Source organism: Herpailurus yagouaroundi, unplaced genomic scaffold, assembly GCF_014898765.1.
Source record: "Herpailurus yagouaroundi ecotype Mexico unplaced genomic scaffold, PumYag 221, whole genome shotgun sequence".
Taxonomy (NCBI): Eukaryota; Metazoa; Chordata; class Mammalia; order Carnivora; family Felidae; genus Herpailurus; species Herpailurus yagouaroundi.
The window spans coordinates 15,016,067-15,031,381 of record NW_024412452.1 but is presented as its reverse complement, the minus strand read 5'-3'; the positions used below and the strand labels follow the sequence as shown (position 1 = coordinate 15,031,381).

The following is a 15,315-nucleotide window of genomic DNA, read 5'->3' as shown; positions in this document are numbered from 1 at the left end:
AACACTGCCAACACCCCCAATAAATTACAACTGCTGGTGAGGATGTGGAACAACAGGAATTCGTATTCATTGATGGTGGAAATGCAAAGTGGTACAGCTACTTTGGAAAATAGTTGTCAATTTCTCACAAAACTAATGTGTTTTATCATATGACCTAGCAATTGCATATAATTGGTCTTTACTAAACCAAAGGAATTGAAAACGTATGTCCACAAAAAAAATCCACACATGGATGTTTATTCATAATTGCTAAAACTTGGAAGCATTCATGATGTCCTTCAACACGTGAATGGATAAACTGTGGTACATCCAGATAATGAAATATTATTCAGCACTAAAAATAAATGAGCTATTAAGCCATGAAGCCATGGAGGAAACTTAATGTATACTACTGTTGCAAGAAGCCAATCTGAAAAGGCTACATACTGCATAATGCCAACTATGACATTCTGGAAAAGACAAAACTATGGTGACAGGAAAATTATCAGTGGTTGCCAGGGATTCTAAGTAGGGAGGAATGAATAGGTGGAACACAGAGGATTTTTAAGGCAATAAACTATTCTGTATGATGCTGTAATGATAGATACAGGTCATTACACATTTGCCTAAACCTATAGAATGTGCAACACCCAGAGTGAACCATAATGTAAACTAGGGACTCTGGGTGATAATAATGTGTCTGTGTAGGTTCATCATTGTAACAAATGTACCATTCTACTGGGGGATGTCATCAGTGTTGGAGTTATGGATGTTGGGGGACAGGGAGTATGTGGGAACTCTCTGTACTTCCCATTGTGAACCTAAAACTGTCCTAGAAAATAAAGTTCACTACTTAATTTCCTTAAGATTACATATAAAGGGGGAAGAGGAGGAGTAGAGGCAACAATACATCATAAACAATTATACCTTAAGATGACTATTTCAGTGTTTCTATAAATTTCAAGGCAGTACATAAGAATTAAGCTTAACAAGTTATAGTCTAAGGACATATGAATTAAGCTGTAGACTTCCCTTAAGAGGATTAAAATACACATTAACACTATTTCCAAAAGCTGTTTTTAACATTTCTTTTCAATGTTATATATTTAAATTATTTAAGGTTATCTTAAATGCCTAGATAAGTGAGAGAATGAAATTTAATTACAGGTTATTTCCACTGTCATGTATTTAGGCAATATAGCTAGGTAACTTGTGTTAAAGGAAAATTTTAAATAGCATCAATAAGTAAGAAAACCTCTATTAGTCTTTGTTAGTCTTTGTTTCTTACAAATTTTAAAAGTGGTAGATAAAATCTAGCAATTCCAATTCCTTAACCCTAATTTTAACCGTTGTTAGGACAAATCCTAAAAAGATTTTACATTTTGCTATATTTCTGAAATGTAGAACTTCGGTTACTGAACAACCAATTTCCATATATCTAGTTAGACTACAGTGTGAAAAAAGATAATGAAAAAAAGTATAAGGGCATTTCTTATGAACTTTTTTTTGAGTGAAAATTAGATACAAGAAAGTCACTCTTCCAATTCAGCATTATTAAAAAACATTCAAGCAAAGATCACACTATCACTTACATATAACCCTGTTGTTGTGGCATCTAACTTTATCTTGAATAACATTTAGAAGCTCCGAAAGAGGGGCGCCTGGGTGGCTCAGTCAGTTAGGTGTCCCACTTCAGCTCAGGTCATGATCTCACAGTTTGTGGGTTCGAACCCCACGTCAGGCTCTGTGCTGACTGCTCAGAGCCTGGAGCCTGCTTTGGGTTCTGTGTCCCTCCTCTCTGCCCCTTCCCCACTCATGCTCTGTCTTTAAAAAATAAATGTTAAAAAAAAATTTTTTTTTAATTAAAAATTAAAAAAAAAAAAAAAAAAGTAGTTCTGAAAGAGGGGCACCTGGATGGCTCAGTCGGTCGGGCGCCCAAATCTTGGTTTCAGCTCAGGTCATGATCTCATGGTTGATGAGATCAAGCCCCACTTCAGGCTCTGCGCTGACAATGTGGAGCCTGCTTGGGATTTTCTCTCCACCCCCTCCCCCTTCTCTCGCTCAAAATAAACTTAAAAAAAAAGAAGTTCCTAAAGAACATGGAAGGCAGACGAGAAAGAGAGACACCTAAGGGGCATTAAGGAATCTACTCCTGAAATCATTGTTTCACTATATGCTAATTTGGATATAAATTTTTAAAAATAGAATATAAAATTAAAAAAAAATAAAAATAAAAATACTTACTTTCTAGCTATATCTGGAATGCAACTTGCCTAAAATGAAAATTAAGCTGGGCTCAAATGTAGGAAAATTATTTAATACCTACAGACATATTTATACACAGGTGTTTGAGGGTTTAAGACAAATATAAGCACACACACTTAAGCATTCTTATTTCACTTAAGTATTTATTGCCTAGCATTTCAAAAACTAAAAATTTTTTCAAAAACAAAATAACTAGGATTTACTGGGTTATCTAATTGTCATGCTGCTTCTTTGAACAAATGTTTTGCTCATCAGTACAACTTTCTCACTTTTTTGCTCATCAATACAATTTTTTCACTTTTTACCAAGCCATGTACAAAAAAAAAAAAAAAGCTGTGCTCCCACTTTACCTCTGTTCCAATGAGGTATTAGCACTTTCAAATCATTTGTCTTTAATTGTGATGATTATCTTCATAATGTATATCTACACTGCTAATTTTCATTGGACCTTATTGGACTCCCCATCCTAAAAATAAGGATTTAACTTATCCTGGTCCCCCTTACTCCTTCCAGTTTTCAATGTAAGAATTAAAAAATAATAGGGCTTTAAAACTGAAATAAACTTAAAACCATATTCATCCATCAGTGTTGTACAGCATCTGGATTTCTCCCCATATAAGAATGCTCTATTCTCATTTCAAATGCCCTTCTATATGCTTTTACTTTTACATTGTCAGTGTTGGTTTTGTTTACATGCTTGTCTTCCATGTTTAATCTACTGGCTGACTCTAAAAGCTGTAAATGAATAAGCAGCATTTAAATTGCTAAAAAATATTAAACTGGGCCCAAATCACTAAGAATAAAACCCACTTCTGAGTTCTCTAATACCTAACTTTAAAAGAAAGAAAACTGAATAGCACATTATACAGTTTCGACTTTGGGGTGGGGGGGGGGCGGGGAGGGTGGGAATAAGAGCTTAAAAAAAAAAAAAAACCTCTATCAAGCTGAGTTCAATGAGATTTCTTAAGTGGTTTGTGCTCTTGAATAAGCACAACTTGGGTAAGATGTTTTAAGTATTTATTTTCATTACTTAAACCTGACTGCTGCATTATATTAGGAAAAGACCACACAGCATATAATAGGCTTGGTGAAAATATTCTCTCCATGGAAACCTGACAATTTTCCTTCCTTCAGGGAAATGAGTTTCTTCAAACCAAGTTTAAAGGATGGTACATTCAATCATAATTGACAATGTCTGCTAGAAAGTCTGAACATTTTGGCTGCAGAATGAGTATAACAGACCCTTGACATTTCAAGTCTAAGTCCTGAGATCTTTGCCCAAATTCAAAAATATTCCTGAATAAATTTATACAGGTTCCTGGTTTTCTTCAGAATTACACTTTCATCTTAGGTCATAAAGTTTTTTCACACATATTTACACATCCAAATTATTAATATTTTTAATTCCTCACATCGAACAGCCATTGCATTTGTTTGCTAGGGCTGCCATAACACATACCACAAACTGGGTGGCTTATACAATGGAAATGTATGGTCTCCGCTCTGGAGACTGCAAACCCAGGCAAGGTTTGTTCCTTCTGAAGGCTGTGAGAGAGAATCTGCTCTGGGCCTCTCACTTAGCTTCTGGTGGTCTGCAGGCAATCTTTGGCGTTCCTGGACTTCTACAATCGTCACCTTGATCTCTGCCTTCATCTCCATCTGATGTTCTCCCTATGCATGTCTATGTTCAAATTTCCCTCTTATAAGGAAATCTGTCATATTGGAATAGGACCTACTCTAATGACTTTACCTTCACTATCTACATCTACAATGACCCTATTTCTGAGTTACAAGGTACTGAGAGTTAAGACTTCAACATATGTCTTTGGCGGGAACACAATTCAACCCATAGCAGCCATTTGCACATAATAAAGTTTGACATCTTCCAATCACTACATACTGTCTGGATAACTGCTGAATTTCGCATGCCTATAATAGAACCTGACACACGGAAGGGGCCCAATAAATATTTGTGGAACGAATAAGTGAATAAATGCATAAGACTGTAAGAAAAGAAACCGTGGCTGCTGAGAGGTTAGCCTACATCATTAGCTGAGTAATGCTGTTCTGCATGGTGTTTAGCAGTAATTAGAATTATGCTTTGGCAAAATTGCAAAATACCGCATATCCCATGAACCTCTAAGGTCACTCGTAGTCAAAATCACAAATGTTAAAGTTCAAAAATGTCAAAACTCATAAAACCCAGCAAATATACATATTTTTATTGATGATTTCTTTCTTAAGGGAGAGATACTAGAAAAGTATCAGAAATAAGGTAGTAAATGATTTTGATTTAAATAAGTCATGGAATGTGTTATTATTAGAGCAAAGGTCACTAAATGAAACAGTATCAGCCAGATACATTACAATATGGTTTATGATAAGCCATTGCTAAATGGATCACTAAATCAAGTGATTCCTTGTTAGAAGAACTCTTCTGCTATTTTAATAACTAAACCTCTTTGGACAAGGCCCAAGATGAATTGTACACACTACAGTAAATTGTACACAACAAGCCTCTATTCTTCTTACACTAACATTTTCAACATAGGCTCTCAATAGATAATGCCTACATAACAAGGGATTGAAGATATTTTATATTTCTTCTAATCACCTCATTCAAATCATAGCGTTTCCTGGGTCCTTGGCTTTAAAAAACTGTATTACTATAAATTCTGGATAGGTCTACATTCATTTCAGCAGAAGCATCTTGAAATGTTGAATTATCATCTTCAATTTCCTTCAGTCATTTATTGTAGCTGCCAAACTGAAATGGTGCACCTAAAAGGCAACACTAAACTGAAAGCAAATAATAAAAAAGTCTCTTAAATGTTTCATTTATAAAAGCTTATTTTTCCCACCATCAAATTTTGTACACTGTCTGAAATATATCACTTGACAAAATTGACATCTTGCATGCAGTTATTCTGCCAGGATACATTTGCTTAACTTCCAGGCTTATGGGGGGAGGGGAGGGAGGTAGCATCTTTTCTCAACCTTTTATGAACAGAAGAATAATACAGAGCTAAGTTGGTTTCGGTTTTTGGCCCGGGTGGGGGGCGGGGTGCAGAATTAAAATTAAACCTCAATTGCCAACACATATCACTGTAGCTATCCCCTTTTCTAGATAACTTTACCAATCCTTCCTAGCTATATTAAAAATTATGCCATAAAATAAACACTTTAAAAAGGCACATCACGTCAGAGGGTGGCTGCTCCGAAGAGTAGTCTATGGCAGCTCACTGATAGGAAAACATTTCTGCAAACCAAAACCATTCAAAGCATTTTGTTGAAATCCTGCTCACAAGCAACAGCAAATTAACCAAGTAGAACAAGTCTACAAAATTCTATTATAAAGTCCTGTATACTTTTTCCCCTAACATAATTGTTAATGACAACTATAAAATGCTAATATATAAAATAAACAAAATGTGGTTTGTATTTCCAAAACCAAAGAGTTTTAGACCAGGATACAGGGAAAAGGAAATGTTTTTATTAGTAAAGTACCTTCAAATCACATTTATATAAAATAGGTTGCTACCAAGGTCATTTGGTAAAAGAGCCACTGAATTGATCCAGGCAAGTTTATGAACTAAGCTATGAGGGAAGAAAATGAGATGCCAGTGCTTCCTTTTCTTCCATTTATATACCAAACTTAGCTATTACATGAGGGTCAGAATCACTGTTCAAAATCTTTCTCAGTTAATGTCACTTTGTAAAGCCGAAATTTCTGATAATTTATTGCGTAAAATCATAGTTTAACTATATCATAAACTGAGTGATTCCTACAGCATCGTTTCCTCGAATGACCTACTTAAGAAATAAGTATCTATATTCAATACAATGTCCATTTTTGAAACATTTCCTACATTTCTAGTCAATTTTAAAAGCCTTATTTAGAAATAATACCAATCCATTTCTAATAGCTAAGTAGAACAATTTTTTAATCTGCAGGGTATCTTAAAAACCAATCAACTTGACATAACCTCCTAATTCCAGGAATGTAAACCATAATTCATCCTTCAATTTTCCTCTTAACATATTCTACTTTACTAAAATGAATTCCCATCCTGCAACTATGAAACAAGAAAATTGTACTTAAAATAATATTAAAAAACGAAATCTCATTATTTAGTATTAGATTAATAGTCTATAATTCTAATCTTAAAAATATCTATAGCTATAACCTCTCCAACTTGTTAATTCCCAAAGAGAGTAATAAAAGATGTGATTAACATCTAAACTTAGAGCAGACTGTCATTTGGAAAAAACTATGTTAACAATAACTGTACCATAGTCAAATAGATCAACCCATCACCCTTTATGGTTCTAAGGTTAATGAGCACAATTTGTCATAAATTTTCTAGTAACTCTGAAAAAGTGAACAAAAAGACTACTTCTTTCATAACACTTTATAAAAGTAGAATAAAGGCTTGAGTTGTCTTCCGTGGGACCTAGCATCGTATTTGGCAATGTAAATAAATGTCATTAAATATTTGTGAAATGAATAAACAACAAATGAAAATAAAACCCACTGCACTACTACCATTCAGCTCCTTATTATGTGCCAGGTAATAAGTATTTCAAATTCTACATACTAAAATGGAATATGCTCAAACTGTTTATTTCTACTAAACACTGAAAGAATTATTCACTAAGAAACTCCAACCTGGGGCGCCTGGGTGGCGCAGTCAGTTAAGCGTCCGACTTCAGCCAGGTCACGATCTCGCGGTCCGTGAGTTCGAGCCCCGCATCAGGCTCTGGGCTGATGGCTCAGAGCCTGGAGCCTGTTTCATATTCTGTGTCTCCCTCTCTCTCTGCCCCTCCCCCATTCATGCTCTGTCTCTCTCTGTCCCAAAAATAAATAAACGTTGAAAAAAAAATTTTTTTTTTAAATGATAAAAAAAAATTAAAAAAAGAAACTCCAACTTAACAGAATTTAAAAGTTGGATTTTCACAAACCAATAACTTGGTTAATGATTTTCTGTAACTGTATGACATTTTTCATTTAACTTTTTTCTTTATGAAATTAGAAAATATACAAAAATTCAAGTTATAAGTTCCTTTGTAATAAACAACACATATATATTACACTTGGTCATAAGAACATTTATTTCTGTCATGAAGAAGTTACTTTTCAAAAAAGCTCAAAATTTGAGAGGATGAAGGTGAAAGAAGGAATGAAATAACTATAAATGTTCTTCCACTTCAAAAACTGTCTGACAACTGAGCCAAAAGACTCTGCATCTATCAGTGACTTCCTCTTCATGTGTCATAGAAAGAGTTCAACATGCTTTACAAAATCCATTACATTTTAAGACCGTTTCCAATATCTTATACCATAAATCAAGAAATCCATTTATTCAAGGTTACTTATGGAGAATTAATCACAAAGAAAATTTTAACAACTTCTTTTTCAAAAATTAAAGTACTTTACTGTACTTGGCATTCCTATACATAATGATGTGGACTCAAAGACTGAAAGCATTAAGAGCATATAATTAAAGTTCAAGGACTTAGACATTAAAAAAAATTTAATACATATAATTCTCTGTGACAAATATTCCAGAAAAATAAATCAGGATATAAACACAATATAATCTCTTCTGGATTTCTCTTCCCCTTAAGTGGCATTATATAACATAGGAAGTTGTTTCAAAATACTTGTATGTACTTGATATCACCTCAAAAACATGTAATCCAAAAATCTGAAAAAGTGAGACCAAGAGAACTATGGCCATAATGCAGAAGGAACAAAAACTCATGAATTTATTCCTAATGATTTCTAAAACCTATCTTCCTAATTTCAAGGGCAAATTTATACAAAAGAGAAAAATAAAGTCAGCTATACAAACTTTACAGCCTTTATTGATAGGATATAGCTATTATGCCAAAATTCAGTCATCAATATACAACCTCATTTCCCATCTGAAGTTAATGAGAATATATTTTACCTTAAATGGGACATAGAGGCAAATTGCCAAGAATAAAAATATAACCTTAAAGTCTTAATTTCACACTTCAAATATCAAAAGAAAATAGTAATTCCCAAAATCATGAAAACATGAAGTAACAACATAGAAAAAAATGGACATTTAAGTCATTTCATTCTCTTAATATTATATAGTGAAAACAGATGTATTTATAACTTCAGCCTTCAGATAGCATACTTCATAAAGTCATTATTCATTTAAAATAGACAAATGTTTACAAAAAACATTTAACTTAAATTTCATAGTTGCTTATAAAATGGTACTTGAAAGATTGACCTGTATAGGGAAATAAGAGTCTTGTCAAGAAAGATGATAAACTATAAATATAAAATATACCACAGTGTTAAAAATCTCATAGTGGTCTATAGGAAAATCAATAAAGATAACAATCTTTCTGGGGAAAAAATATTTAGCATTACAAATTTAAAATGTAAATTTTATATATGAATTCAATAAGGAATACATTTAAACCTTGTATTGCCACATAATCATCTATTTTGTGGAAAACAATAAAAATGATGTACTTTTTCAATAGGTGTACATCAAAACTAAAAGGCTAATTTTTACTTTTTCCTTTATTGGCAACTTTGGATGCATTTTTAGGTTTTGGTTCCCAAAGGGCATTTTTCACAAATCTTGAAGCTGCACCTCTGTCCAGCTTGCCGGCCTTTTTCTTGTCTGTTATTTCCTTGACTCTGTTCATGTATACTCTGATTCTTTCCTTAAAGATTAAAAAAAAAGAAGAAAAGAAAGCAATAGATTTACTAAGCTGTTCACCACCACTAAGTTTTATTATACTATACCTCAGTTAAATTCAACAGATATGTATTTATTGCCTATTGAGTGGTGATAGTAAGTGCAAGTGAATAGGATAAACATGCTCCATGCTCTCCTGGAGTTCATAGTCTGGGGGGGAATAGACACTAAAAAGTCATTTCAGAAGTGTTTTGATGTTTCAAAAGAGGGAGAACTAGACTAAGACATCACTACAGAGATAAACATTGAATTCTTTATGTGTGGTTATATATTTAACTTAGCATTAACCTAAATGCACATAATAACTCTTACGTATCTGAAGTCTATAATCTAAAATAGAGCTCTCATATACTTGCAGCATACAAATTAAACTGGAAATTTTTCTAAACAGGAAATGGATGAAGTAGTACTTAACTATTTTTTTATTTTACTTTCTAGTATCACAATTAAAATAAGCAAAATGAAAATACAAAATCTTTTGTTCAATTTCATAGTTTTTGATCAATAAGCACACAATACTTTCTGATGAAAACTATAGTTCTAATCAGACTTTACAAGGTGAAAAACAGAATAGGTTGTGCCATATCACTTTGAATCTTCTGAGACCATTAATCAGAATAAAGGGCTATTCTATACTTTGACTGGAAAATTTTTTTTTTTTAACTTTTTTTTTCAACGTTTTTTATTTATTTTTGGGACAGAGAGAGACAGAGCATGAACGGGGGACGGGCAGAGAGAGAGGGAGACACAGAATCGGAAACAGGCTCCAGGCTCTGAGCCATCAGCCCAGAGCCTGACGCGGGGCTCGAACTCCCGGACCGCGAGATCATGACCTGGCTGAAGTCGGACGCTTAACCGACTGCGCCACCCAGGCGCCCCTTGACTGGAAAATTTAAATAAAGGGGATGAGAGCCATAAAATAGCATAGTAAATGAGTGATCACTGATGAAAAGCAAGTTTCATTAAAATAATCAAAATAGTTACAGAAATTTACACAGAAAAATGCAGACCCCTAGAATTTTTTAATTGTGAAAGGCTGACCACTCTGCTCAAAATCCTCTTATGGTTTTCTATTTCTCTCAGAGTAAAAGCCCAAGTCTTCCCAACACAGACCCACTCCAGCCTTGCCTGGAGTTATCTTCCTCAAATATCTACATAACCACTCCCTCTCTCCCTTCCAGTTGGTTCAAACGTTAATCTCGTTAACAGGCGCTGCCTTTACCATTTAAAATGGAATCCTACTCAAGCACTCCAATCCCCCTTACCCTACGCTATTTTTTTTCCCCCATAACCTATAACTTTCTAACATACTACATACCACATATATTTATTATTTGCTTATTATGTTAAATGCTTGTCTCCCTCCACTAGATAGACTGGCATCTGCTGCAAGGGCAGTGGTATTTATCAGCTTTATTTACAGAGGAATCATCTTACTTGGATATAATGCCTGGCTTCCAGTAAGCACTCAATTATTTGTTGAATAAATAAACTGGCTATTTGCAATGCCCTTCCCCATTCATGATATACATGATAAATAGATTTCCTCTCACACGCTGACTCTGTGATCAATTAGTGATGTCTGTCACAAGGTCAGAAAAGGGGAATAGGTTTATGTATGCTTTTTTATGTGCCAACTCTCGTCCAGAATATGAATGTACTCCTCCATAAAGTGGGTTCTGATGGAGAAAAAAGATAATAATTTTATCCTTTTCCAATGAAAGAATCAAGTATTAAAATACTACAAATAACTTTGTGTTAAGGAAAAATGAGGAACTTTACAAATGTAAAGTCCATATCAGAAAATTGAAAACAGATGATACATACAGTGCACCCTCCTTAAGATTTTAAAGCCAGTACCACTGGTCAAATCAAGATCTGTGCCTCATACAGTTTTACATTTTTGCTGTAAGTATTTTTCACAATTTCTACATTAAAAATAAATTTGTTTTTCCCCCCAAGAACTTTAAAAGAAGAACGTGTCTTACTCCCTATTTTATAAAATTAAGACAAGAGCTCTGGTTTACTCATTTTTTTTGTAAATGACCAAGTACTCTAGCAAGTTGTAAATAACATACATATCAACACCTTGACTTAAAAATAATAATACAGTGTCAAGTGTATTTCACATATTTATCTTGTATTTTATAAACACAAGGAATAAATGTATTAATATTCTTATTCATAAAGCCAAGTCAAGAAGGTAACCATAAGTTTGATTTCTAATTTTTTCTTTCATATTGAATGATTTAATTTTTGAAGTCAGCAAAAACTTCAAGATACTAGACCTTATATACTGTACTTATACATCTAAATGGAATACAAAGACAAACCTAGAAGATTTATTACAGGTTGTAAATATGTCACTAATGCAGAATTACTGGACAGTACACATACAACTGGTGCCAAAAAAGCTTTTAGCTTTGTTGCTGAACTGGATTCTTTACTGCTGAGAAAATGAATTAATGGAAGAATTGAAAAGGTGGGGGAGAAACTTTCCCGTCTTTGCTAGTAAATCAACTAGAATATACTTTTAAGAATTGTGTAAGAGTTTAGAAAAAAGGGGGGGGGGGCAGTTGTAGAGATGAACAGGATTTCAAGAATTTATAGAATAAATAATATGGAAGTTATAAATAATTACTTGAATCGTAACGTTCTCCCATCCAGAGATTTATATAATATATGGAACACAAATTCTCTGACAAAGGCAAAGAAAAGAAAAACTAAAGACATGATGAAATCTGGCTCACTTTCATAATTAGGACTCTAAATAATTTTGTTCTCCACAACTAGTGTGATAAAGTACTATGACTCTGACTTCAGGAATACCACAACAAACAGTCAAATAAAAAGAAATCCACTGCAATCTTACCAATTCCTGCTTTACTGGATGTTCCTTAGGATTAACTCCCTGAGTTGCCAAATAAACTACAAGACAAAGATTTCATGGAACAAAATGGCATATATATTAATTGCGAGCATTAGTTAAAGAAACTCTAGTTACTCACAAAAAAGAAATATCACAAAAAAATGATAAATTAAATCTTATTTAACCTCTATGTAATATTAAATTTTATGCGGCTCATGGACATCTGATATTCTGATTTAAAAGAAATAAATATCTGACTATAAAAATTGCCATGAAGTATAACAATATATAAATTGCTAGCATTTAAAAAAGAAATCACCTTTGACATAATAATTTGCTTCATAATTAACTCCAAATTAATATACATACCCCAAAACATTGAATTTAACGTGTAAGCAGAAACTAAATCCACTTTTGCTTGTTCAAGGGGGTCCAACTATTTAATAAAAAAAGAGAGAGAGAAAAGAAGTACATACAATGAACACATCACATATTTTAAACTTTCACCAAATACAATGTATCAAAGAGATGTTTCTTTCACTTCCTATAATCCAATAACCAAATGATCTTGAAATAATTTGCAAAAAAAAAAATTGTTAACCAGAGATTTTTGCCCACAAATTTTCACTTCGAGGTATCATCTTTAGTTAGACAAAGAATATGTATAATCCAAGAAAAATTCTTTTCAATTATTTTAATTTCAGGAGTTATGACCTGGGCTTTGTATGTCAAAAGTAATTTATCAATGTAAACACTGTACATGATGCATTTATGTATAAGAGGCAGGCTAAAATGCTTAGGCAATACCAAAGACAGAAGAAACATAATGAGATTTGTTTTAGACTGTCAAAGTCAATTTACTCTTTTTGTCCTATAGGGTTTCCAGAAACTCTGATAACATCATTGTAATACTTAAAAGGTCAAAGACAGAGTCTGTCAAAAAGAGCGTTTTGAGTGCTCCTTTTTTTCTCAAAACCACGTCAAAATAAAAATATAGTTAGGAAGTATTTCCTAAAGTTGAAGTTCTGGTTTGTTTTTTCCCCTTAAAAATACCCAAACACTTGAAATAAAGGGGAAAAGGAGCACATCGCTAATCTATGTCTTCTGTATGTTTGCATAACACAGCACTGTGTTTTCTAAATTACATTTGTAAAATACCTTCTGCAACAACTCATTTCTAGAAACAGACATCATGGTCTTCAGCATCTCATCCACAGCACCAATGGAATTTTCAAATGTTGATAAATACTCATGAATTTCTACTGGGTAGTCTTCATTAATTTCTTCACCTGCCATTATGACCAACTGTAAAAAAATTAAATTCTTAGAATTCATGGGAGACAGACTGCTCTTTAGTTTACAAAAACAAAATCAATACGTCGTATCACGTGTTTAAAAAGTGCTACAAGAGGTAAAACCTGAAGATAAGTAAACAAATCTTCTTAGAATATAATTCTAGAGCAACTACCTTCAAACTTCCCCTCCTCAAATTGTTTGAGGTGGGCAAGGGGAGAAGAGAACCCACCCAAGTCCACTAATGCTGTACATATTAGAGCCTCAATGTTTGTCAAGAATAAAAGACATGACCACCAAACATGGATTATCATTAATCAAAGTCCTACATTTAAAAAACTTTCTGTTGAAGTTAAAAACCAAGCAAAGCAATGAAAGTATGATGAGTATATCCTATCTCTATGGTTGCTGAAAAATCACAAGTAGAGCAAAAACATATATTTTAGCCCTTTTAAATTAAAAAAAAATTTTTTTAATGTTTAGTTTTGAGAGAGAGAGACAGACAGAGAGAGAGAGAGAGAGTGAACAGCCCAGAGGCAGAGAGAGAGAGGCAGACACAGAATTCAAAGCAGGCTCCAGGCTCTGAGCCGTCAGCACAGAGCCTGACACGGGGGGCTCAAACCCACGAACCACGAGATCATAACCTGAGCTGAAGTCCTACACTCATCCAGACGCTCAACCGCCGGAGCCACTCAGGTGCACCATAAATTTAGATGTTGGTCTAGCAGCATGGTATGTTAAACTAAAAAATTAGAAAACCTTGGTCTGAATTATCTTATGACTATCACTAAAATCATTTTGAAGCCTATATATATATATTCTTTAAGCCTCTTTAAAATATTAATAACAAATTCAAAGAGTCCATTAATCACAGCAGAAAAGAGGAAACTTCAGAGGAATAAACTATATGGTTTTCATTTAGGCCAGAGTATACCTTGACAGCCCATTCTTTTAAAATTCACAATTGGCACAAAAACAGACACATAGACCAATGGAATAGAATAGAAACCCCAGAACTAGACCCACAAACGTTTGGCCAACTCATCTTTGACAAAGCAGGAAAGAACATCCAATGGAAAAAAGACAGTCTCTTTAACAAATGGTGCTGGGAGAACTGGACAGCAACATGCAGAAGGTTGAAACTAGACCACTTTCTCACACCATTCACAAAAATAAACTCAAAATGGATAAAGGACCTGAATGTGAGACATGAAACCATCAAAACCCTAGAGGAGAAAGCAGGAAAAGACCTCTCTGACTTCAGCCGTAGCAATCTCTTACTCGACACATCCCCAAAGGCAAGGGAATTAAAAGCAAAAGTGAATTACTGGGACCTTATGAAGATAAAAAGCTTCTGCACAGCAAAGGAAACAACCAACAAAACTAAAAGGCAACCAACGGAATGGGAAAAGATATTTGCAAATGACATATCGGACAAAGGGCTAGTATCCAAAATCTATAAAGAGCTCACCAAACTCCACACCCGAAAAGCAAATAACCCAGTGAAGAAATGGGCAGAAAACATGAATAGACACTTCTCTAAAGAAGACATCCGGATGGCCAACAGGCACATGAAAAGATGTTCAGCGTCGCTCCTTATCAGGGAAATACAAATCAAAACCACACTCAGGTATCACCTCACGCCAGTCAGAGTGGCCAAAATGAACCAATCAGGAGACTATAGATGCTGGAGAGGATGTGGAGAAACAGGAACCCTCTTGCACTGTTGGTGGGAATGCAAATTGGTGCAGCCGCTCTGGAAAGCAGTGTGGAGGTTCCTCAGAAAATTAAAAATAGACCTACCCTATGACCCAGCAATAGCACTGCTAGGAATTTATCCAAGGGACACAGGAGTACTGATGCATAGGGGCACTTGTACCCCAATGTTCATAGCAGCACTCTCAACAATAGCCAAAATATGGAAAGAGCCTAAATGTCCATCAACTGATGAATGGATAAAGAAATTGTGGTTTATATACACTATGGAATACTACGTGGCAATGAGAAAAAATGAAATATGGTCTTTTGTAGCAACGTGGATGGAACTGGAGAGTGTGATGCTAAGTGAAATAAGCCATACAGAGAAAGACAGATACCATATGGTTTCACTCTTATGTGGATCCTGAGAAACTTAACAGGAACCCATGGGGGAGGGGAAGG

General features: G+C 34.2%; 1 protein-coding gene across 2 annotated transcripts in view; it reads right to left on the bottom strand.

Annotated features, from left to right (window-relative positions):
* Window positions 1-7,330: 7,330 nt before the first annotated feature.
* Window positions 7,331-15,315, bottom strand: part of C1D (C1D nuclear receptor corepressor) — a 22,291-nt gene continuing 14,306 nt past the window's right edge. Inside the window, exons 2-5 of one of the 2 annotated variants that reach the window (XM_040458223.1) lie at window positions 13,021-13,167; window positions 12,232-12,298; window positions 11,866-11,921; window positions 7,331-8,958 (exon numbers count right to left, since the gene is read on the bottom strand). In XM_040458223.1, the coding sequence (XP_040314157.1) occupies window positions 8,794-8,958; window positions 11,866-11,921; window positions 12,232-12,298; window positions 13,021-13,158 (426 nt within the window). In that variant the 5' untranslated portion in view covers window positions 13,159-13,167 and the 3' untranslated portion in view covers window positions 7,331-8,793. The remainder of the gene's footprint in view (window positions 8,959-11,865; window positions 11,922-12,231; window positions 12,299-13,020; window positions 13,168-15,315) is intronic. The other variant, XM_040458222.1, reaches the window with a different exon arrangement.